The 26,787-nt window shown below is 37.6% G+C and overlaps 1 protein-coding gene across 15 annotated transcripts in view; it reads left to right on the top strand.

Annotated features, from left to right (window-relative positions):
• NRG1 (neuregulin 1) overlaps positions 1–26,787 on the top strand; it is a 1,117,663-nt gene that overhangs the window by 1,063,557 nt on the left and 27,319 nt on the right. For 9 of the 15 annotated variants that reach the window (XM_060653178.3, XM_060653177.3, XM_060653179.3 and 6 more), the window contains one exon: positions 13,915–14,044. In XM_060653178.3, coding sequence (XP_060509161.3) covers positions 13,915–14,044 — 130 coding nt within the window. Of the gene's footprint in view, positions 1–13,914; positions 14,045–26,250; positions 26,319–26,787 lie in introns of those variants that run through there. The other 6 variants (XM_060653176.3, XM_060653183.3, XM_060653181.3 and 3 more) reach the window with 3 other exon arrangements.

The raw sequence follows: 26,787 nt of genomic DNA, 5'->3' as shown, positions 1-26,787 counted from the left end.
TAGCTCTTAGCTTCATTGGGATATAACATATGATGTGTCGTATTGTAGACTGTTAAGAATGGGGAGACGCGTATCTTCTGTAATAAGAAAGACAGCAGAAGCATTGTTAAATTCCCAGGATGGCGCTACTTTTTAAGATTTCACATTAAGTTGGATATTGGGCAAGAGAATTCACCTAAGTCATAAGTAAGCCAGACATGGCCTATTTCCTTATGAGCCAGTCAGGATTCTGATGGCTAAGTCTCCTGCATTTTGTAGAAATCATATCTCATGCAGGATTTCCGTAGACCTCAACTGCAGCATGGGAAAGACTGAAGACAGTATTTCTAACTTTCATGATCCTAGGACAGAACAGTGCAGTCTGTCACAGGGAAAGATGACAATCCAATTTAATTTGTTGCAACCTTTTCCATTTTTCAATTTAATTCCCCTTTTTGGATAATATCTTTAGTGGCAGTTGCCTGTAAAGAGTTAGTAGCCTCATACCGGATGATAACCGGGTCTTTTTGTTATTATTGCTATTATTTTTTGACAAAGGGATTGGAGGTAGGGAATGAGAGAAGCATGACAGGGAATTTAACATTCTTTGCCTGGTTAGCAGCGACAGCGCACATTCTTCAACTTTTGAATAGTTTTTAAAGCACTTGCCTCTCATTTTAAAGGATGCCTAGGGAATTGGAAGTGCTACGCATTGCAAGTTCTATATTTGGAATCAGTACAGATCCATGTCAACCTCTTAAAATGATGACTTCTCATCTAACTTTGAACATGTCATTTTACCTTATTAAGTCATCAGATTTAGCCGAGCCTGGAGGGTACGTTCTCGTTGTTATTTTGATTATAAAAGGCTCCTGACCATTTTAGGACAGTTAGGGCTAAGACTTCAGTGCCACCCCTGGTCTTTCTTGTAATCTCTTATGATAGTGATAGATTCCATCTGTCTGGACCTCTGCCCCTACAGCTCTCTGATCTAAGAGCAGTTGGAACTTTGTTCTGACCTCTTGCTATGCCTAGTCACAGTATCTTCTAAAACAGCGCAATAATTTTAATAAATCAGATATAATCGTTATCTCTAGAATTACGTCCTCCCTGTCTTCTTTCGCAGAGTTGCTGAAATGGGCATCACTGTCATCTAGAGCATGGAGAACTGGCCCCAGAAAACATGACTCAGTTCCTAGCTCATTCACCTTTTCTCTTTTTACGTTCACCTATATAGTTGCTTTGGCTATCTCCAGAATGTGATTCTCCATTTAACAGATCATCTTGCCCATGTCATTGGACGTTTTCCATTTCTATAAGTTTCCTTATTGCGATGTTGATAGGAGTATAGTTCTACATGGGAAACTCCAGTTTCATGTCAGGATCTGAAGCTAGACTTGACCATAAATTGCAGTTTGCCACCCTGTGAGCCCAAGGAATTTGGTACATTCAACGGGAAGAAAAAGAAACTGAGGAATGTAACCACCTTGAGCATCAAAAGTTCTCCAGTTGCAAAAAACCCTCTTGTGATCACCTAAGGCTAATTTGAGGGATATTGCAGTCTTATTTACATCACAAAACTGGAATCTCAGACCTTCCTAGTTGATTGACCATTTAAGTCCCAAGAAGTTCCAAGATTTTACAGACCCAACATCCTTCCTGTTCTCTCCTTCACCCCCATACATCCACCAGTTGACTACTTTCTGTTTACTTTGTGACATACGTGGGTAAGCTTTTTTTTTTTTTAAATGTGTGTGGCCAGCATTTTTTGTGGATCTTACTGTGGGCTTGCCAATGCCTAGTTCTGACTTTAGAAGAAATATTTTGACGCTATGTTTTCATTTATAATTTCCATCTGTTCATCCATGTGGGCTGCTTGTTCACCTTTGAACAGCTAAAATTCATCATTTGCAACTAAAATAATCCACAGATAAAATGGTCTTTGAATCCTGAAAAAAAACATACAGATAAGGCAAGGAAAGCAGGCAAACAAAACAACCAACCTGATATTTGGAGGCTTAAATTTGGCAAAGGATAAAATTAAGCTCAAAAAGTTTTCAAGAATAATCATATATTCTAGTAGTTTTATAAGTAATGAATTTACTGCTAATATTAATTGATTAGACTTAAAACAAAGGCCTAGGAAACAAAAATGGGGGAAAATCATGAGATACCTTAATGAAGGATCGCTAAATACAACATCTGTCTGCTGATTAAGATCCATTTATATTATCAACATTTAATTGTAGGTACTTGTGCTATTTCTGTAGAACAATGACTCACTTCTCTGAGTTCTTCAGACTTTGAGAAAAATTCAAGTATTAGAGATTTTTAATATAACATTAGGCATTAAGATACAAGGAGAAGATGGGGCGCGTGGGTACGTCAATGGGTTAAGTGTCCAACTTCAGGTCAGGTCACGATCTCACGGCTCTAGAGTTCGACCCCCACGTCTGGCTCTGTGCTGATAGCTCAGAGCCTGGAACCTGCTTCAGATTCTGTGTCTCCTCTCTCTCCCCCTCCCCCACTCATGCTCTGTTTTTCTCTCTCTCTCTCTCTCAAAAACAATAAACATTAAAAAAATTTTTTTTTGAAAGATATGAAGAGAAGGGAGCCTTTCAACAGAACAGTGCTCTACCTGTGACTGATCTCCATTAAGATATAATTACATCCTAGGGATTGATCACCCAGCACAGCAAAAAGGTATATAATGAAGACAAATCCCTGACTGTATTAATGAAAGTGTTTTACATTTCAAAATTCTTCAGAAGTAAGGATTTCTTAAGGAGAAAGACATGAGTAAAACAGAACTTTATAACAGAACAAGGTCAGAGGTGTGGTTTCTTCTCATTTACAAGATCTCTTTTGCCTGTTAGGGCTTCGTTTTGTGCTTAGAAGTATAACCAGAAGTTGCCTGTCATCTGTTAGCTCTCCCTCGGTGGGGTTCGGAAGCATAACTAACCCTGCACATGTCTCCTCATTATGGTAGTCCCTGGATTCTGTCGTTACTGAACTGGAAAATTCGATACTCACTAGGTATTAGCAATGCCTGTTTGAGCAGAACTAGCAATGCAGATTCCCGCTAGACATACTGTTTGGCATTGCTAAGTGTTGGACTTCTTGAAAGCTTTTGGGTAAGTGACAAATCTCAGTGAAGACATTTGACTCCTTTCCAGGAATTGTGTGCGGATGTGAGGGATTAAATTGGCAAAGTGGACCTGCTTTAGGATCTGGGTTTGCCCGCGTGGGGTTTTAGGCAGTTTTGTAGAGCTGTGGTTCCTTTACAGCTGCTACACGGAACAGCCATGATTCCCTGCTTTAAGCTGTTTTCCTAAGCAGTGTTGGGGTATGAAGCACCTTAGTAACAGATGGAAAGAACAACAATCTATATTAGTCACATACCTGCAGCATCTACAAAAATGGTTTATGATTTAAAAGGGGGAAGACCTAAGCCATTCTGAATTATTATAGCTGCAGGATATGGAGGTGTTTTATTAGGCCATATATACAGATATCACCACCAAGAAAAACTAATAAATTATAACTAAGATGCTATGGATGGACCTTCTTAAAATTCCCTGTTTCTGGCAGTACAGGGAAATAGCCAAGCAGGCCTAGATAGGACTCTACCTTTTTTTAATGATGTGCTTCAACAATGCCCTTGTCGGTTTCACTATAGGCAGGATGAGTTCCACTGAGTTTTTCCAAATGATGTATACATACGCACATATAACATATACACACACATACATACATATATATGTACATATATATATATATATATATGTATGTATGTATGTATATCTAAAGTCATATGTGTGTGTATGTGTGTGTATGTGAATACAACAGGTAGACAAGATGATTTTGCTCTGGTTTTTAGAGATATCATGTACCTTGGAAAAAGAGTTCAATGTGTGCACCTATTTCCTTTCCATTGAACAACAACAATCAATGCCCGCAGTAGAAAAACAGGCACCTGTTACATTGGAGGGTAGAGGCCCAGAAATTAAAAACAAAACAAAAAACTTCCGAGGCTTTCAGGAAAGCCTCTTTAGTTCACAATGGAGTCAGGGTTAATTTATCATTTTGCCCAGTTTGTATAAAGGCATAGAATTTGCCTGTAATATTAGCTCTTTCACTGCTCCCATCTGTAACCTAAAAAATATATGCTCTTTAGAAAAACAAGACCTGCTATGAACTGTTATGGGACCAGCCAGTCCTTTTGGACTCAGGACAGAAAGGTTTCTTGAGGTGAAGCATTTCAAGTTATGTGTTTTTGGAAACGTTTTATTCCTCTTCAGATTGGTCATGTATGAATGACAATAACACTATTGAAAATTGTTAAGATTTCCGTATGTTATTTGGTTATGTAGAATTTGTGCTGGGAACCTAAACACTGCAGCTACACAGTTGAACACATCATGTTACAGAGAGGGGTGTTTTGCTAATCTGATCACCAACCTGGGAACAAGGTGCCCCTGGGAATTCTGGGAAAATATATCCACTGAAATTAGCCAGGTGTTAACAGAGCAAGATTCATATATTCAAACATGCGTTCACTGCTTAATTCTTTTATGTGCAGCACCCTTTTAACCCCAGTGAGGAAACCGTGGTGCTTATAGAAACAGAATCTGGCGATTTATGTTTACAGTCATGATGCAAACGCGGAATGGCTGTGATTTGGCTAAATGGTATGTAGCAATGTGCAGTCGGGAGTTTAAGGCTGCACAGGTGCCACCTAAGGGATTATCCAGGCTTCTTGTGTTCCAGAGCCACTCATCGCAAGGGCCTGGCTCAAACCTGAAACACTCAGAAGGTTATGTCTGCATGGCCCAGACCCCATCTTCTTTTTATACTCTTGTGGAGGCTCCTTTAACTGAAAGTTTAGATTACTTAAAACTTTTGTCAGGAATCCGTTCCCATCGTGAAGGTGCTTCCATAACTTTGAGGAACCTTACTGCCTTATGCATCTGTGTAACATATAATTTTTTTTAAATTTTTTAATGTCTATTTAATTTTGAGAGAGAGAGAGAGAGCTGGGGAGAGGCAGAAAGAGAGGGAGACAGACTCCGAAGCAGGCTTCAGGCTCCGAGCTGTCAGCGCAGAGCCCAATGCGGGGCTTGAACTCATGAACCAGGAGATCATGACCTGAGCCAAAGTCAGACCTTAACCGACTGAGCCACCCAGGCGCCCCTGTGTAACATAATTTTAGGCCAACTGTTATACTCCCTATTCTTAATGGGTTCTTTCATATTAACAGACATATGGTATGGTCAGATTAGAAACTCATCAGTCCTATATTCTTGGCTACAACTTTTTTTACTTTACCAATGACTATCGAATAATGATTATTTCACTTTCTCATGTCCTCCAGTTATACTACAATTTTTTTATTCCTGGCTTATTGCATTGGTTAGAACTTTCAGAGCAATGTTAAATTACAGCATTGGTAGTCAACAAACTTAGCTTGTACTTTACATTAATGGAAAGCTTTCCTAGAGTCTCAGCATTTAGTATGATTTAAGTTGCTTGCAAAAAGTAGACACTTGTCAGGGTGCCTGGATCAGTTAAGTGTCCAACTCTTAATATCGGCTCAGGTCATGATCTTGCAGTTCGTGAGTTTGAGCCCAGCTTCAGGCTCCGAGCTGGCAGTGCAGAGCCTCCTTGGGATTCTCTCTCTCCCCCATCTCTCTCTGCCCCTCCCCTGCTCATGTGCACACACTCTCTCTCAAAATATATAATAGACTTTAAAAAAAAAGTAGATATTTGTAGATGATATGGAGTACCATACCAATTCTGCTTTATGAAGACATATATCGAAAAGACTGAAATTGATATTTTTTGCATTTTTAATTTTAAACATATATATGTATCTTTAAACACATACATGTAAACATACGCTAAACATGAAAATACAAGGAATAGTGTAATGAATCTCCATGTAGCCATCATCTGCTTCATCAGTTATCAGGTTTGTTTCATTTTGCTCCCAGTCACTTTTCTTCCTGTTATCATTTCAAAGCAAATTCCAGACATGTTATCATTTAATATATAAATATTTCAGTATGCATCTGTAAGAGAGGACTGTTTTTAAACATAACCACAGTATATTTGACACATACCAATTAATGATAACCCTGTAGAAATATTAATTATCTTATCAGTGATCAGATTTCCTGATTCGATATCAGACATTTATAACTGTTTGAATCAGGATCCACTTAAGTGTCACGCATGGTGAGTGGTTTGTATGTCTCTTAACTCTCTTTTAAATGTGTCTGTATTTTAGATTTTTCTTTTCTTTCACCTTATTGGTCTGCCTCTAATTCTAGCTGTCTTTGTCTCTTTTTGCTCCTTTAGTTTAGCTTGGAAGAAACTGGGTTATTTGCCCTGTGGAGTTCTCCATGGTCTGGGTTTTGCTAATTGCATGCCATGGTATCTTTTAATGTGTTCCTCTGACCTGTGTACTTCCTGCAAATTAGTACCTGTATGTGGATGACTGATTAAATTCAGGTCTGATTTGGGGAATAAGAATATTTGATAGTTCTATAGAAATTGATTGTTAATCTCATCAAATGTTGATTCAGTATCTATTGCAATGACCATATGGGTTTTATTTTCTGATATGCCATGATTTTTTTAATCGTTGAATACGATAATGAACTTGCCTCCTAGTTTCTATCTTCTGACCTTTCATCTACTTTCATTTCTAAATGTATTTTAGTTGATGAATAAATTAACCTATGTCATTAAATGTCACATGGTAATTTCAGCAGCTTACTGAATAACCGAATCCTTGATCAGTCCTCTTTGTTCTGATTTGTTTTGTTGGCGCTCAAAACTTTGATTAATTTTAAAATTGACAGGTTAACATTTTCTATATTGACATGACCTTCTCCCAACCAAATTGATACTGGTAGAAAATGCAGAGTACAGTTAAGAATGTGTGCCTTCTGCATTTAGCCTGAGGAGATCTATAGATGTATCAAATTAAGCCAGTCAGATGGACTGCTGATATTTGCTTTGCAGGCTACATGGATTTTACTCCTTTAGAATAGGTATTGATGGAAAAACGTTCAAGGGACAGTTCAAAGCTTTGTCAACTCCCAGCTATGGAAATCTTCTATAAAACCATGAGTGATTAGTAGAAAATATATTTCTGGAGTTGACTTGTTAGCTAAGGAGAGATTATTGTTGGCTTTGTAAGGAAGAAAATGTAGCTCCCTTGTAACTCCAACCAGCCAATGATCCACTGTGGGAAGAGACTCACCCTCCCTCTTCTTTAGAAAAATCTATGACATCCTATAAAGCATTTGTCATTGAGATGTTGCTCTAAGAAGTAGTAGCCTGTGATTACATTGTATCATGAGTGAAAGGCACTGTCAGAAAAAAGGAAAAAAAGATAGCAACTTGTATGTTTGAAAATAACCTTTCTTGACAATTTTATTTTTCTAAGGATAACACTATCTCATGACACCAAATCATTTGCTCAGCAACTGCTGGGAACTTAGAATCTGCTTTCTGTTTAGCTACAAATGAGATCAGTGTTACAACAAAAATTATAATTTTGTTTTATGAAGAGAAACACCCAAAGGTCACTTTTCATTCTGCTGAAGAAGGAAGAAATAATATTAGGGTCTGCTCAGAGAGCTTATAAGACAGAGAGGAATTAAAGGCAATCTTATTAACCTACTTAGGCCTCACTATGCATTTAACAAAACAGAAAGGAAGCATTTCCTAATTCACTTGTGTGACCTTGGGTAGCCTTCCCCTGTCCACCTCTGAACTCTTTGTTATAGGTATTTTATTCAAGACCACAGAACCATTCTTTTGATTTGATTTGTACCCTCTTTTTAAATATGGGATAAATTATATAAGATATGGTAAAGTTCTTTCTTGTCCACCATTCTGTGTGTGTTTAAATGATATCAAAGCCCAAGTTCATCATTTATAACAATTAATCTCCATTGTCCCTTGGCATCAACTTGTTCCTTGGACAAACTCTTAACCTTATGGGTAGTCTGTGAACCTCTAAGTACTTCTAGCTTATCAGCTAAGTTCCCAGGTCCATAAAGTGAGATGCCCTACTTCTACTGTAGAAAGTTCTGGGTTCATTTATGGTCTCATGATGCTCCTTCTCTGGCTGCCATTTTTGTTTCTTTAGCAGAGTTCGGTAGAGGAGAGGCCAAGGACGTGGTTTGCTACTTTAAATCACTGTATTGGCTCTGGGAACCTCCAAGCCAGTACAGGGTGGGTTTTTTTGTTTTTTGTTTTTTGTTTTTTTTTATCTCCTCTTGTCATTTTTTCCTTTTCAAGAATTTATTTGCCATTCAGCAAAGGATTGAATGACTACCCAGAAAAACATGCCAACCCAGAATGACGGTGCTTCAGTAGTTCTGAGTCTGGCTCTCCTCTTTTCCTTTGGAAAACCAGTGACTCTCCCTTCATTCCCTTGTCATCTGCAGAAGCTGTATTAGGTAGCACAGCTTTTCCTGCTCCTCTTCTGTTCCAGAACTTCATTTTCAGGAGCCCCACGTAAGCTTTTTTTCCCCTAGTGGGACTTTGAAGTGCTTCTAGCACTTAATTCCAAGGAGCTGTATTCCGAGCAAGAATAATAATAATTTTCAGGATTTTTTTTAAAAAACTGGGAGTTCACAGAGCACAAAAAGCATGCAGATTTCTAAATTCAGAGCCATTGAAGATATCACAGGTAAGGTTTTCTTTAAAAAAAAAAAAGAAGAAGAAAAGAAAAACCTGTAATGTAGTGATTGACAGTTTCATGTTAGAATATAAAAATTGTTAAAATTTGTGTATTTCATTGAGGAAACTGCATAGAATTATTTAGTTTAATTTTCCGCAAGTAAAGTTTTTAGGACAATTCAGAATTGTCCTAAAATCTGCTAATAAGGATTCATTCACTCAGGGAAGACAGGGTCTAAATGATTGCTCCTTGGGGTAAACCCTACATCTCCCTAATCCCTGCTAATTGTCAAAGAAGAATAGAGTGGCTTCTTATCAGCAATTTGCATTTGTGTAATGGCCCTGGTCTGTTGGTGCTGTCTACTTCACTGATAAGGAAAACACCACATAAAACAAGCAAGAAAGTAAGCCATCCTTTCCAGCATTATTTTCTTTTCAGCCTGCCTTGAGCAAAAAGAGCCTGACGTTCTACAGGAAATACTGTGTGATTCTGTGGGAAAATATTTAGTGATGAATAGAGAACACTTAATTAGTCCTCAGATTTTTATTGTGTATTTATAAAACTGTGCAATAATGTGTGATTTCCAAAATGTGAAGTTATAAACAGTTTATATCATGTCCTACATACAATGATCATCACACTATTTCTTTTATATTTTATAACTTTAAACTGTTATAATAACAATATCATAAGTACATTTAATTCAGTAACTTGGAAGTTGGGTCAGAAATATTAAAGAATTTTAAGAGTCTTAAAAGTTGAAAATAATCATACATTTAAGATGGTTTTCTTTTAGCTCAAATTGTTCTTCACCTTAATTTATGGGCAAATTTGGTGGTTATAAGTTATTAATAAGCAGTTATGATACAGTTACAGTAGATTACTGATATTTACTTAATGCCTTACAATTATGCAATGGTTGCCTCTGCAAATTAGACCATCTCTCTTCATATTTTGTACAAGAATAATTTACTAAGAACATTTGAGGCTTGATTATATATCCTGAGTCTGGACTTTTTGTTTTTCCACATAGATATTAACAGTATCATATATTTGCATGCAGCGTTGCAGCTGACAAAGTACTTTATCACACTTCCCAACAGTCCTGTGATAGCACATTTTACAGCTGAGTTTACTGAGGCAGGTTAGCTAGACGAGAGTCACACAGCTAGTAATTGGTAAAATTGAGCCTGGGATCTGATTCTTCTCAGCTAACGCCAGTGTTCATTTCGTTTCATTTTCTCCATAAAGGTATCCTTTTAGGGAGAATTGTTCACAATCTTACAGTTTTTAACCCCAGTAACTCTAGTTGTTATCTCTATGTCTTGTGCATAATAGACAATCATTAAAGAATTGTAGAAGGGATGAAGGAAGAAAAGTAGGAAGGAGAGAGGAAGGAAGGAAGGAAGAAAGGAAGGAAGGGAGGGAGGGAGGGAGGGAGGGAGGGAAGGAAGGGAAGGAGTGGGGAGAAAGGAAGAAAGAGAGAGGGGAAAGGAAATGAGGAAAGAAGGGAAGAAGGAAGGCAGGCTAGAAAAAAGGGAGCCCTATTATGAGGGGCAGGATTTGAGGAGTCTGTAAATGGTGATCTTAGTCCGCAAATCCTTGGCTAAGTCTGAGAACTGTCCAGCCTCCCTGGGGATAGTCATTAGTCCTGACCTATAGGCCAGGGGAGACCAGGTCAAGAGTGAAACACTCCAAAGTACATTCTCTGGTAACAAGTTACTGCTTTATTTATACTTTCTTCCTTATAGTATTGCAGTTGCTAACATCCCAAGCAAAGTGTGTTTGGGATAAAGTGTTCATATAAACGGCAAGCATAAAAGTAGTAGATGCATATTTTGCAGTGTTCCTAATTGCGGTTCATTGTGATAAACTCCCAGTTACAACAAACTAGTCACAAAGTGGTGAGAGGCAGGATTTTTTTTTTCTTTTTTTTTCCAACTTTTTATTTAAGTTCTTGTTAGTTAACACACAGTGCAATATTGGTTTCAGGAGTAGAATTCAGTGACTCATCACTCGCATAGAACACCCAGGGCTCATAGTAACAAGTAGAGGCAGGGTTTATTAAGTACCGAATAGGTGAGATGTACCTCCATTTACTTCCAGGAGGAACTATGAGGGTCTTCTTTTTTATACCAAAACACATTCTGTCTGCAAAACTTTTAGCTTAACCTCTGATACAGTCCTCCCAGCTCCTCCAGAAAGAAGGTCGTTTCCATAGCTAGGTTTAAGAACCTCCTTTGTTGCATTAATTTCTGGCAGAATTACTAAATGGAAACTGACTTAGCAATACAGCGTATGTGAGCCAAGGAGAAAGGATATCGCTGCAGAATTTATAGATCTGCTTAAGACTGGCTGTGCACTGTATTGAACTAAGAAGAATGGAAGGAAACCTGGCAAAAATGTGAAGGGTTCATATATCACCATCTCCATCCCAGATTCTTCTGACAATTACATCTTATTCCTGTGTTTGGCTGTTGGTTCAGAACAGCTGTACCCAGTCGGCTGACACTTAGCATCACCCAGGAGTTAATTACTGCTTTACAATTCCATGATCATTTTTGTTCCTGCTTCGGCTAAAGGATAGAAGTGCTAAACATAATAATCCATGATCATATAAGCTAGTTGCTACTTCGTTTTCTCCCAGAATTATTTAACCATCAAATATCCCAGCTTCAAGTAATGACCTAAGAATTTTTCAAATGAATGTGTCATAACTTGGTGCTGCGGGATAATCGTTTCACGGGGGAAATATTTTTGAAAAAACAAAAAGGGGTGTTATTTCTGATTTTAACATACATTTATTAATCTTATTTATCTTAAACTCCAAGGGATATGTACGAGGTACCTGTCTCTTGCTTATGTCACTGCTCATCTTTATTGTTAGTTTTCTAATTAATGTGGAGTGTCTGCTCTTGGGGGGCTATGATGGGTTACTTGTTGTTAATAAAAGCCTCAAGAGCCTGGTGCTTGGGTGAGGGGTAATCCTTAGCAACCTGTCAGGGACCACGCGGATCAGCGGATCAGCTGGAGGCTCAGAATTTCTCGGTGGGAATGACTGGTGACAGCAGACTGCAGGTGGTCCATTGAGTACTGTCACCTGGGGCAGCAAGGAAACCAGGCCCAATTTGTCATCCCACAGTATCCTGTCAGCAGTTGAAAGTCTTAAGCACAAAACCTTTAGCATTTAAGGCAAATTTCCTCCTTGTAGCTTTTAAAAGTAATTGCCATGGATGGAAATATTAATACGTCGCATGCAAGCGAACAGTTGTTCACTTGAAGATATAGTGTTAGATTAAAATTATGCGATGTATAGAAATGTTGTCTACTCTATGACTTTACTAGACGAAATGATGCCAGTTACATCCCCCTCTACCTGACAAAGATGTGAGAGTATAGCTGATAATACAGGGTAAAATCATTCTCCTTGGTTCCTTTTGTTTGGTGAAGGATACCTTGAAATGCATTTTGAAGGCCTTTTTGTTGGAGTAATTAAAAAATTGACGCAGTTCTTAATTATTCGTAATAATGATCCAAGAGTACCATGGATGTTTGAAATCCCCAGATTTCCACTGGTGAGATGCTCATCTGATTGATAAACACCTTCCCTACTTACCCAGTAATAATACCTGCTGTTACTCATTGTGTGCCCGTGCTATGCCAATTCCTCTACCGAGGTTATTTATGATCCTTATGACAATCCTGTAAGAGTGCCATTACCATTGTTTTCAAAATGGGAAAATTGCATTCTGGGTGGCTAAGTGACTTGCTCAAGGACACAAAACTAGTACGAGATGGGATTTGAACCAGATCTGTCTCCAAAGGGCAAATCTGACTGTTCTTTGCTGTTTACTCCTAAAAACCATGCTGACAGTAGAGAAATGGTCCAAAAACATGCCCTAGATGGGAGGATGCAGGGGAACAAAGGCCTTGCATGATTTGGAAACTGAATAATCAGACGTTGAGTATTTCTATCAGATAGAGTAAAAATCAGAATTGGAGAAGTCAAAACCAAAACGAAGCAAAATGGGGACTTACAATGGAAATGAAGAAGAAAAATCAAAGAAAGTGGAAAACTAATACATGAGAAGTCAAACAAAAGCAAATAAGGGCATCTGAGTTTCACATGCAAATGATAAAATAGAAAGTGATAAGGAAGTCAAAGAATCACTGAGAATGAGTCAGTAGACAAGGAAAAAATTTTGTCTAAAGATGCATATATATTTTTTCTTTTTCCTGAAAGAGTCAATAGGATCTTTGTTGGCTTACCATAATGCTTCTGCTTGTCACCCTGATAATGTCAGTCATGAACATTACGTAAATTAGACTGTTTGGGGTTGAGACTGAGCACTGCATGTAGTGTTCCTGATGGTGTGAGTGGGGAGAAGTTCTGGTACTAAATGCTCTTGAATCTGAGGACCAAGAGCTTGGGCTTCATTTAATCCATATGCTGAATGGTGGTGGCATCATTTTCACATCGCTTTCACATAACTGAAGCTTGACAGGTGGATATCAAGCTTACCACAGCTGTAAACCAAAATTAAGACTACGGTGTCTACTCCTGACTCAAAATGGATACATTTTGTAGTGCCATTATTGTCCTTTGCAGTAATACTAGACTGTCTTTCCATTTCCTTAAAAGTATGGCGGCAGACATTCAACAGTCTTCTTCTGAGTGGAACGGAAACTTTGAATAGAGTGGCTCCTAATCTGTATGTTAATATACATACAACTAATAACATATAATTTTTTTATTAGAAACAAATAAGCCACCTTGTATTCTTCTTTGATACATGTATCTAAAAACTATAAGGTCAATATGCATATAAAATGTAATTTCCAAATTAAATAAGTAGATGCCATTCAAAAATGATACTGAACATCAGTTGCCCTGACATGACCTTTGAGCCTTCCTGGAAAATATATTTTATTTGTGATAGGTCTTCTCTCTTCCAGCTTCCTTAGAAGATAAAATATTGGTTATAAAAAATGTTAAGCATTTTTTTCTATTTCATCCTAATTAAATTAATTAACTGCAGTTACCCTTTGATAATTCTATTCCATTTAATTACACCCAGAAAGTACCTTTCTTTTTTGCTGTCGTTTGTTAAACCTGAAAGTGACATCCGTCACACTTTCTGCGAACTCTTCCTTTTAAGAGAATTTAAGAGTAAAGGCTGTTTAGAAGAGGGAAAGACACATGTAAACCTTCCCCTTCTTTATCTTCTATCCAGCTACATCTACGTCAACAACCGGAACAAGCCATCTTGTAAAGTGTGCAGAGAAGGAGAAAACTTTCTGTGTGAATGGAGGCGAGTGCTTCATGGTGAAAGACCTTTCAAACCCCTCAAGATACTTGTGCAAGTAAGAACGAGAAATCCTCTGTGTGGCTTATGTCCGTAATGACTGCTTTCAGACAACTCCATGTCTCATGTCTTGTTGTTTCTTTTCCCAATTTTGTTGCATTTTGTTCAATAATGCTGTTTTATTTGTAGAGCGTTTTTGAAAAGTTCACACCATTTGTCATCTCCTGTGTTACATCCAGAATTGTTGTTTGCTTTTTTTCAATTTTCTTTGTGCCTTTATATTTATAAAGTTGCTTTCCTCGTGGTTCTCCTCACTGTTACCTAGAAGAGATGTGCAAATATCATAGAGGCCAATAACTTTTGAAACCACCTTCTCCATCCAGTGTATGAATTAAGCTGTAAGACCATGTTCCTTTTGACCCCAGTGATCACCTGCAAAATGAGTAGGACAGCTAAAAGAAGAAGGGGAAAAGATTCACTACTTACACATCTGTTACACTTGGCATTAGCTTGTTGTTTTATAACTACTTTAAAATGGAATTTAGCTTGATCTCACTAATGGGAAAAAAATTACATGTGTTTGGAAATGCATTTAGTGTGTGTAGCATCACTGTGTGTAGAAGGCAGAGTTCTTTCATGCTGCCCTTGTGTGTAGATAAATTTAGAATGGTGCTCCTTCCAATGACCTGAAGAATGTGATGCACCATTAAGAAGAATGACAGTTATTCTCTCTCAACAGGCAGAATGAAACAATGATATTAGCAGTACATTAAATATTTAAACCCTATAGTTAAAATTAGTAGGTCTCCTTAAAACCCATGTTTACTGTGCAGTACATTTTAAGTCTACTCTTTTTTTTTTTAATGTTTTTATTTTCTTTTTGAGAGAGAGAGAGACAGACAAAGCATGAGCTGAGGAGGGGCAGAGAGAGGGAGACAGAATCGGAAACAGGCTCCAGGCTCTGAGCTGTCGGCACAGAGCCTGACACGGGCTCGAACTCACTGATGGTAAGATCATGACCTGAGCCTAAGTCAGACACTTAAGCGACTGAGTCACCCAGGCACCCCAAGTCTACTCTTGATATTTAGGCTGTATGTGGGACGTGGATTCATATAGTTTGATGTGGGAAAAAATGTGTCATGTCCCATTGAAATGATGAGAGATGCATATTTATTTTGCATAAAAATGATCTCGTGCTCCAGCATATGAGCTTGTGACTTGAATGTTGACAAAGAAGAACAAGTTTGTCAGAGAGACAGCTGAGCTAATAGAAGGAGCAATTAGCAAAATTAAAAAAGAGGCACAAGAAATAATTAAGAAGGCCATGTCCCCTTTATGTCATACAAATAGCATACAAATATTTATGTGATGATGGTTCTAAGAAAACCTTTAATTTTTATAAGTAACAAAGCACATCTTAAAAGACACACCTTTTATGGATGCCTGGGTGGCTCAGTCGGTTGAGTGACCAACTTCGGCTCAGGTCACGATCTCACAGTTTTTGGGTTCGAGCCCCGCGTCGGGCTCTGTGCTGACAGCTCAGAGCCTGGAGCCTGCTTCAGAGTCTGTGTCTCCTTGTCTTTCTGCCTCTCCCTTGCTCACACTCTGTCTCTCTCTCTCAAAAATAAATAAAACATTTAAAAAAAAAAAGACACACCTTTTAAAATCATAACATCAAACAAAGATGCCATTTTGTGGGAAATGTTTTGCTGCTCCCTGTGCTGTTCTAGACATGGGCTGTACATGTAGGGTGTCTCATGGGACCTGAAGTACTAAGTTCAAATATCTCCTAGAACTGTGCTCCTGCCCTCAAAGCTCTTGTGTTTTTTGTTTTTTGGTTTTTAAGTTCTTGTAAAAGAGAAGAAGTGGTTCCAAGAGAAAACAAGTTTGGGTAGTTGTATAGCTGATTTTACCAGCGAGGACAGACAACTTATAAAATTAAATATAGGCTTTTAGAGTGAATAAAAGACTAAGAATCACAAAAATGGGATTCTGATCTCAATTGCTAAACATCTCTTTCATAGAGATAGGTAATAGCCATTAGCTAAGACACAACTAACAGGTAAAAAAAACCTTTTCAAAATTTTAAAGCCAGGTAAGAATGAAAGAGTATGTAGAAAACTATTTTGTCCGGGTCCAGATTGCTTCATATGACTATCAATGTTTGTTGTTTTAAAAATAATTTTAGAGATTCACTTTTTGATCACCAGTATATTCAAACCTACATACCTGTAGCAAAGAATAAAAGTTGGTTAATTGTGATCCTTGGTTTGCTGACCTGCTGTGAAACAGCACAAATATGGCACCCCCATAGTTACCGTACTGAATTGGGATGCATAAATCTTATAATTTCCTACAAGGTTTTCTGTGATCGAAAAAAACCCCAAACTGACGCTGAGAATTATAATCTGTAAAATAGGAGGTTCATTTATTATATGGGGAAACTTAGTTATTCCATCCTAAGTGCAAACAACCTAATTATGTTTTAATAAATCTCCTTGAAAAATAGCATAAAATTATAGTTCCTTAAATTCTCCTTCTTTTTAAACAACTATACTCATATTATCTATGTCTCAGACAATTACTTCTTAAGAAAAGCATCTGAGACCACTGTGTTTTAATTATAATAATGAAACACGATCACTTTTCATCATAGCCTTTGCAAAGATTTACAAGCTGAGTGAGTGCATATGATAGTTTCTGAATACCTCCAAGGAACCAGTGCAGTTATTTTCCACATATTAATTTCAGCTATTCTGCAGCCCTCCCACGTCCTACACAAAACATGCAATCACATAAGTGCTGTTCATTTGTTCCATTTTGGTATTGTGCCAACAACTGTAATTTTTTTCACCCACCGGTTTTTCATTAAATGTTAAGCCCAATCCAGGAAAAAAAAATTACTGTATATTTTTTAAATCTTGAAGTGAAATGTGTGTTATTCCTCTAATAATTATTAAAGCAGCAAGCCATGAATGAAAACTCTCTATCCTCCAGGCTAATTGTCTAGTGAGTTATGTGTGTCTTCCACTTCTCAGCAAATTGGTATCATAATTTTATTGGTTTTTTTTTTTTTGGTGGGGGGGAGTAATTGTAATCTTTCAGAAAAGTCTTAAAAAGCTTATCACTAGATCTTGTTGGAAAGAAGATCTTTGACATCGATGATTTTCTTAACTGTTTACCCCTTTTTGGACCGTGTCTTTACTGATGCATCAAAAGCAAGCTGGTACCTTGAGGGAAGAATTGGAGTATATTTAACATCTAAAATATTTCAGGCCTTTTTCATTAAATGAAAGATTTGTTGTTTTTGTTTTCTGTTTTTGGTTTTTTTTTTTTTTGATCCTTGTATTGAAAACGTCTTTAACATAAAAAGTAAGCACTACTCAGAACTGAAACGAAGACACATAATATACCGTGTCTTTCGATAGTATACTGTTCACTAGGCCACTTGAATAGAGACAGAAAACATAAAAATGCTTCATTGGCTCATCATGGTCCTGTGTACGAAGCTAGTTCATAGTTTCCATATGGTCCATCTGTTTAAAGCAAAACATTGCTGAAGCATGAGCCACATCATTGAAAATCAACTTTATCTCATGATTCAGAAACAACCACAGGCATGGAAGTTTCCAAGTAGTCTCTCTGGTCACCTAATCCGTGGTTGTCTTCTTGGGAGTTGAAGTAGAAAACTGTACAGCGGGTCTCTTTTGTGTCTCCATTTTGAATAAGGTGTTCCAAATGGATTAACCGTGTAACAGTTAAACACTTCTCTGAGGAGAGGTTTGCTGGTTACTTGGACATCCCCCTAAGGACCATGTGGGAATTTCTGCAGTGGCTCTCATCTTTTATATTGCCCTTCTCTCCATAGTAATTTAAAATTTATCCCAGGGAAAAAATAGTTACTATTCCAGACCTCATAAAGACAAGAAAGAAACGAATCATTCCATCTTTCACCATCTGATGCCCTATGTAATCACATGGTTCAAAGAAATAAGACAATTTGAAATAACATCCAGATTTGCCTCTTTGTTTGTCTCCTTGTTCTTATATATCAGTTCTTCTGAACATTTTTAGTAAAGAACGATTTTGGAAGATGTTGATGTGATTTTTTTTTTTAATCTAAACATGATTTTATACCAGATCGTATTTATAAACCCATTATGTCGTCCCACGGACAGATGTGGCTTTCTCATGAGGGGATTAGAGTCTTAACCACCAATTTTGGTGAACAGTCTTGATCCCTTTCCCTTCAACTCTCTGGACGATATCTTTATGTGTAATATGGAGTTAATATGTTCTCCAAATTTCTTTCCAGGGAGTGCATGAAATTAAATGAATTCATTTCTGTTAAAGTATTTCTAACTCTGGGGAAGCAAGATTTTTTTCCCCTTATAATAAAAAGTAAATGGTAGTATTACATTTTCTCTGTAGACATTAGAAAAATATATACACCTGTCTTAATAGACTACATGCTAGGATGTTTGAAAAACCCCATTTCTTCATTTTATTTAACATTAGCAGTTTTCCTTGGTTTGGTGGGGCTCCCGGCTAGCTTTATAACTTTGCATTTGACAGATCAATTAATATCGCTGACCATTATCTTCCTTATCCACAAACACAAAAAACAAAAACAAGGAAACAAAACAAAACAAGGAAGATGCGAGTTGCCTTCAAACATGAACTTACGATTTTGTGTCATTTTTATGAAACTGTGCAGTATATATAAGGGCCTATAAAAATATGCAACTGTAGGAGATAAAGACACAGCAAATATGTTATAATAAATTATACTCAAAAATGAAATATTAAACTTTTGTTTGTAGAACAGCTTTCTATTTATCTATACCAGGCGTTTTTGAAAACACAGAGAAAATGGAAGGCACGGTCTCTGGTCCCTGGAAACTTAGTCTGTTTAGGAAAATGAAGTAGCTAAAATAGTAAATCAATTAGAGTCAATATATCCCAAGTGGTGCAATGCTGAGTATCATGTAATGAAAATCGAAAGAAAGAAAAAGAAAAGACCGGAATGACTTGGAGAAGGCTTTATAAACGTTGCCATCATTTATGGAGTCTTTTCCATATACCAGGCAGGCATTGAGGCTGCAGCAATAGTTTCTGTGAGACACAGTGACGTGAATATCTAGACCAGCAGCTCCATTGTGGGAAGCAAAACAGACCAAACAAAACTTAGACGTGAGGGCCAGTTCAAGAGCTCTGAAGGCCAGGTAGGTGACCTTGGACATTGTGATACCTAATAGGGAGTATTAGTAACGTCTGGAGCAGGAGAGTGATACAGTAAACATAGCAGATATTTAGGGAAGACAGACTTAGACACAGGCTAGAGACATTTGGGGACTAGGTTAGATTGGGAGAGAAAGCCAGAGACACTAGCTGAGGTTCAAGTTTTATAAAATCCTGGCATAAAATGATGATGATTATACTTCTGACACTTTCTGGTAGCTGGGTTAACATAATTAAATAAGGGAATGATGGCTCAGATTCATGGTTGTGTCCTGTGGCTTCATTATCATGGCTGTAGAAGGAGAAATTTGGAATAGAAAAAAAGGAATATGTATTGGGTTAGAGCCTCCAGTCCATAAGAATAGACTGCTAACTGCACTCTTTTTCTAGCCCTGGAAGAGTTCATTCTTCAGAGTGGGTGTGACCCTTGCCTATAGCACATCTGTTCTTAAGAGATGACAGGCTTAACAGATGGAAAAGCATTTATGAGACAGTGAGTGCAACTCTTGTGGCTCAGATCCGTGATCAGCTCTTCAGATGACCATGTCTTCTATTTCTTCTATGTTTGCCATGCATTGAGAATCCAGCCATGTGCTTAACTAGGGATTTATTAACTCATTTTTGGCTTTCACTCTCTGAGATAGATTGAAGGAGGTCCTTTTGTCCTCATAGAAAACAATTGAGGTGTAGTTTTACCTAAAATCAGGGGCAATGACAATGTCTTCTTAATAGTTTGCATGCTTTTTTCTCCTAAAATCAGGTAGGCAGCCCTAAAGATTTATTGATCTCCTTCTATGAGGCAGACTCTGTGCTCATTCTCAGTAGAAAGTACTGAACAAAACCATGCTGGTTTCTCCATGGAGTCTATTAGGCTGTGGAGAGTAGCAAACATATTTCAAGTAATTAATTTAATTATAAATTGTAGGTGTGCCAAGTGCTGTGATGGATATTTAGGGAGCTAATGAAATGTCTAATGGGGGACCCCAACTTGTCAAAGGCAGAGAGTCTGGGAAAAAAATATGCAGCAAACGGTCTATTTAAAGCAAAACACAATTTTGAAACATTTTTATCGAATTATTTAAGAAAAAAGTGGATATTTAGCTGTTTCATTATAAAATGAGGCTCGCAGTGTAGATAGAACTGTAAAGTTCTGAATCTCCAGGCTCTTTGACAAGACAGGGGAAGACATCCTCCAGAGAGGAAGACCAAACCACAAAGTAGCACTCAGTATGTCATCGTGTGACAGTGACATGGAGATGCATGGGATGTAGATTGAGCCCATATCCGATTAAATCGTTTGACCCCAAACTTACAAAGATACATCATGTAGAGTAAACAGTGGTGAGAATTTTAGTCTACAGATGAGCATTTCAGAACAAGCTGTGCAAACAGAGCTTTGGGAAGGGCACGAAGGTTCACACAGGGACAGGTTAATTCATAAACACTGCCACCCTCATTATTGGGATTGTATGTCTTAGACATTGAAAAACATCACTGGAGACCCAGGACAACTTCGGTTTTTGGTTTCCTCAATATTTACCCATGAATCCAGTGTGGCCACTATATGTATCCTATTATCTCCTGGATTGAGAACAAGTCCACAGATCATAATAATAAATTTTAAAAAAGGAAAAAGCGTGATTCAGACTAGCTTCACAGTATTGGGGAGGTATATAGGGTTGGATCTGAAGGAAATGTTGTGGGAACCTTTTATATTTAATGTTTTCTTTAATGACGTTGAAGAAGGCATTCCCTTGAGAAAATACACATCTTTTGCAGATGATGCCATAAAAAGGGTGAAACACAAATTAGAAAAGCATATACAAATCTCAAGAAATCTCTCTCAAAGATAGATAACAGAATGAGTGAGGTTCATCTCGGGAAAATACACACCAACAGTAACAACACATTTGGGAAAGAATAATCCACAACACAGATACTCCAGCAGTGAGTGGGCGAGTTCTAGCCAGAATGCCGAGCAGGGGAAGGGTTGGAAAAGTCAGCACTTGCAACGTGACACTCTAGAAAAACAGACAAGCACTGTTTGAGCTAGTGTATACACCACTAACTCTAGCTTACATGGAATGAGAGCAAAAGGCCTAATATCTAACACTTAAACTCACTGATATTCCTCAAGATGTTATTTGTGGGCATTTCCACTACTTGATATTTGTAAACATTAAACACCAAAGAAATTATTCCAGAGGTTATACAATATGAAGGAAATACCACTAGTATTGAGGTAGAGCAAAAAGACAGTAGGGACTCCTCTTTTTGAGGCAAGGTATTTTAAAATTGTCCAAATATATCATTGTGATGACTAGGAATGAGGAAATATCAGGTGTAGACCTTGTTTCCCTTTTGCTGCCAGATTAAGGAGGACCTGATGAAAAATAATGAAACCAAGGAATAAATGATGTCTAAGGATGGTTTAAAATTTGGCCATCAATTGATAAAACCATAAAACCATTTATAACGGTTTATTAAATTAGCAAATGCTAAATAACCAGAAGTTTCTTAGGGGTATGTAATATCTTTGAATATGCCTAGTGCCTCCACCAAAAAAAAAAAAAAAGGGAAATATCCAATTAGAATATAAAAACTACACCAAGCACTAAATTGATTCTCAAAATACATTAATGTATTATTGATTACATAGTAAGCATATCAGGATAGTCACCAAGTACTAAGGTTATTACTAGAAAAGAACTAAGGTTATTACCAATGCTATGTGCAAGTCTTGGTCACTAGATTGTACTACTTTATTCAATCCAAGTAAACTGGTATTTCAGCAACAGTATTTAAATTTGACATGTAGCACATCTGTATTTAAAGAGTTACAGAGCCCTTTCCAATTCCAAACACAATGTTAAAGGTTTCTATTTAGGGAAGCGAGCCCGTGAGGGCAGCACTGGGAGCTGCTATTAAGAAGAAATTATGTAGGAGTTTACAGAGGAGAGTCTGTCATAAACTATACAAATAAAAGCCAGAAGTTCAATATTGACCTATACCTGACAAATCAATTGACTATATGAAAGTCTCTTTGATACAGTTCATTATTGGACGCTGCCGTCCAATACTATCTTGGGCTCAGTTTAACAAACATTTTATGAGAGCTTTTTACAAGGCAGACACTGTGTTAAAATTAGAGATACAGTGGGGCGCCTGGGTGGCTCAGTCGGTTGAGCGTCCGACTTCAGCTCAGGTCAAGATCTCACAGTCCATGAGTTCAAGCCCCACTTCGGACTCTGTGCTGACAGCTCAGAGCCTGGAGCCTGCTTCAGATTCTGTGTCTCCCTCTCTCTCTGACCATCCCCTGCTCGTGCTCTGTCTCTCTGTCTGTCTCTCAAAAATGAATGTTTAAAAAAAAAATTTTTTTTTTTAATTAGAGATTCAGAACGATCAAAATATGGTCACTATCCTCACCACAGAGAATTCCAACCCAGACAGGTGAGGGCTGTGAAAGAGATCAGGACAGGGTGCAGTGTGAGAGGCAAAGACAGACTCCTCAGCCAGGGCAGGGAAGTGGGAGATGGAGAGGTGGAGGTCAGGGAAGGGTCAGTTGGGAGAGGGGATACCTAAGTTCGGACAAAACGATCTGCGAATTTTCATCGCATTAAGAACAAATGTAAAACAAAGACCATTGCTCATGTTAAGAGCACATACTAAAACAATATATATAGAAGCTACAATAGAGGCTTGATTATTATTCAAACAGATTGTCCTAAGAGACAAAATTCTTGGAATTTGCCCAGACTCGTGCCAAAGCATATTGTTCAAAATGAGATTAAATTTACCATACTCTTATCTCCAAAGAAAGTGATAGATTGGATGCTTAATGTACAGTGCTAATTTAGAAACATGTCAGAAGCCAGACAGTCTCCCTATTCTTTTAGAAGTAATTCCATAGAATTTAATCAGAGCTTATCGATCAGATGAGCTTCCATTTGCATATGCTTTCTCTCCACAGTCAATGCGGTCTGCAGTGTTGCATAGGCAAAATCTGTTTCTGCTTCTTTCAATTTGATGTGGCAACAACTCTAGAGGTCCCCAAAAGTTTCATAATAACAGCTGTTGCTGAACACTTAAATTGCTTAGGAATAGGTATTTGCAGTTTGTTTTACCTCCATGATTGTCTTAAAATCCATTGTATCAAAAATGTTTTCTAAAAGTCCTTGAGTCCTCCTCCATGACTGGTAACACATTCAGAAGAAATGCTGTCAGTTTCCACACAGTGGTTCCATGTGTTAGGATGAGCACTGATTTCCAGAACCTTTGTGGTGAAAGGAACCGTTGAGAACCGCTTAGTCAAATCCCTTCATCTTATCCCTGTGGCCCCATGAAGTCAAATGGGCTGCCCACATCGAGGCAGCAAGATACTGTGGTGCCAGGATAGACGGGCTTAGTCTCCGTTTTCCAAGGTCAGGGTCTCTGACATCTTGAACGTTAGTGTACCTGCAGATCTCTTGGGGATCTTGTTAAAAATGCAGATTCTTAGTTAGCAGTTATAAACTAGGGGTCTGGAATTCTGCATTTCTACTAACGAGATCCCAGGAGATGCTGGTGCCATTCGTCCATGAGCCACACTTTGAATAATAATGTTTCACCCCAAGAAAATGTATCTGAGGATAAACATTACCACAAGAATAGTCCTGGTGCAGATACAGCTGATAATTCCAAAAAAGATTGGCATATTTTAAGCATATCTAGTGTTAGTGTACCAAGTAGCCATGTCATTTTATGATAGAGATAAACCACCATGCCATAGGCCAATTCCCTAGGAAACATCACCTTAGAAGTTCGTACTAATTAGAAAATTGATTGGATAAGATTTTTGATCTGCATTGCCTCCTTGTCCTGTGCCTTCTCATCCCCAAACTGGCATCCAAGATGCATAAGTGACAATTTTCTATAAATGCATTCCTTTTCTTAAGCGACTCATGATTCTTCAACTATATGTTCATTTTATGATCCTTACTTAAATCAATGCACTGCTTACCTCAAATGGTTCTCCCCCTTCTGCACCTCTACCCCCCAATACACACACACACACACACACACACACACACACATGCATACAGTGTTCACATGTCTTATACCATGTTCATTGTATGAAACAAGTGGATTACTGTGTGATCAATAAGAGAATTATAATTGTTATCAATAATGCAAACAGGTAAGATAAAATGGTCATTGTAGAATATGCCCTTAATTCTGGAGTACCTGCTTAATCGTAGGCTATGTCCATGTGAATTTTAGTCCTTGTTCAGAAACAAATACACAAACAAAAATCCTGTATGTTTCAGAAGTCATTATGTTAAATACATTATATGAAAAATAGGTTTCCATGTATTTTCCTTATATATCTGTGAAGACATTCTTATTGAAGCATGTGACATCTTTATGAAAAAATGACCCAGCTTCACAGGCTATCATTCTTATTTCTGTATTTCTCTAGGTAGATCTTCCTCTATTCACTGCTGCAAAAATATTCTAACCAAAGAAACCAATTCAATTATATAGATAGAATTTGTTCAAATTTTATATATATGTATATGTGTGTGTGTGTATGTGTGTGTGTATAAAGTGTTTTGAAGAGTTAAAAGGGCTGTATCAGTATAAGATATTCATTGTTAAGTTTATTGATGATACCAGTGATCATAATTATATTTAAGTTTACACAAGAACTCATTACCAGAACTCATACCAGAACTTTAGTATTTTATCTTGCAGGCCATTCTTCATGAAATAGAATTAGATATACCAAATCACTTGATAACACTTTTTTGGCATGGAATTTGGTTTTAAGGGGAATGCGAAAAATATCCTTATATTTGTAAAAATGGATGGTTTTATTCACATTGCTTTGATGCCAAAAAGATAATATTTATTCTTATTTACTATGGAGAAGAAAGGGCAGGTCATGTGTAAATCCTGAGGTATGTGCTGTCACAACTACATTTTATTAGGGGCTTTGCATGATGGTTATGGTATAGATGAACTATGGATAGTAACCATGACTGTGGGTGTTGAGCATCTATAAGCTTATTTGCTTCCTAGAACCTTTTGATGGCCCTCTTGACCAGAGCATGTTACTGGGTAAAATGGATCCAATATTAAATGCTTTCATTACTGGTATAATAGCAACGAAAACAGCAACTAGAAAGGACTTCCATATTTAGGCACATCCCCACTGCATGACCTTACAAACGATATTTATTATATCAAGATTCTAGAATTTGGATAGGTGAATGTATGTGAGTAAAACGAAAATTTGATGCAGTTTAAAAATAGTTTCACCTTAAATGCGAAATGACACCTATTAAGTACTATAGTAGAACCACCCTTTGAATTTTAAAAATGTATTTGTCTTTGGGGATCACTGGATGAAGTGAAGTTTGTGCTAATAAATATCTGCTTCTTTCTGTCTTTCAGTATTAAAAAGGAGACCTAATTTGTCATACCTTTAAAAAAAATAGGGCATATAGTTTTTCTGGTCAGTAATCACTGGAGTGTGTAAGCGCTTGACTTCTATTGTAGTTTGATGATTGAACTTACAACATAAAAGTACCTGTGAAAGCACAAAATTGAGTGTCTATAAAGGGAAAAGCTCAGGATCCTTTAAATAATAAAAGATTATGGATGGAACTACGTAAGACCTTATCAAAACCAGTGTTTTAACAAGATAGGAGTCCTTACTCAGTGGCAGATAAGGAAATGCCAGAGGGAAAGTGACTTAGCTACACAGGCCTTGCCAGCCCTATGTAACTTGTCAACCTCCCTGGGAGTTAAATTTCATTTATCATTAAATGTTCTTATGAAGACTGAAGCAAACAACAACAAAAATATGTACCCCGCAGTTTCCATGGAACATGGTTTTCTAAATGTGTTCTTTTCCTTTTCTTTATGTTGTTCAGCCACCAGGTCATTGTAGGAATCTCCATATTCCATAGGAGGAAAATTGCCAGTCTGAAAATTCAGTGTCTTTAGCGTTCTATTGCTTATCACATTTTTGCCCTCTAGGTGCCAACCTGGATTCACTGGAGCAAGATGTACTGAGAATGTGCCCATGAAAGTCCAAAACCAAGAAAGTATGTTAAAATAATCTGAAATTTGCTTTCTCCCCCAAACTACAGCAACAATTACTACCACTTGGTGCTTTTACAGTTCAGTTGTAACTGATTCCTTTTGTCCTAACGATGGTTTAGCCACTCGGGGCATCAACTCATTCAGTGTGAGTTTGTTTCACTGTCTCTCAGCTTGGGCCCCAAAGATCATAGAGGTAAATTAGAATGACCAGTCCGGATGGCCAGGGATTCTGGTGACCATGGCAGGCAGGCCAACCAAAAACCATTTCTTTCCGGCACTGTTGACCAAAGATGTCCCGTGGAAAACGGAGATAAAGAAAACATCAGATGCGATTTTCAGCGAGTCCCTCTGAAAGAAAGCAGTCACTTCAAATGCTGCCATCTTCCTTTCTGCCATACAAACCCTAGGACCCCATTTTGTGCAGATTTTTAATCCTTCGAGGGAAATGCCAGAGTCTGAAAACCATGGTTA

The sequence above is a fragment of the Panthera onca genome, chromosome B1 (genome assembly GCF_046562875.1).
Source record: "Panthera onca isolate mPanOnc1 chromosome B1, mPanOnc1 haplotype 2, whole genome shotgun sequence".
Taxonomy (NCBI): domain Eukaryota; kingdom Metazoa; phylum Chordata; class Mammalia; order Carnivora; family Felidae; genus Panthera; species Panthera onca.
Note: the sequence above shows the minus strand (reverse complement) of the source record. Positions and strands in the feature narration are given on the sequence as shown.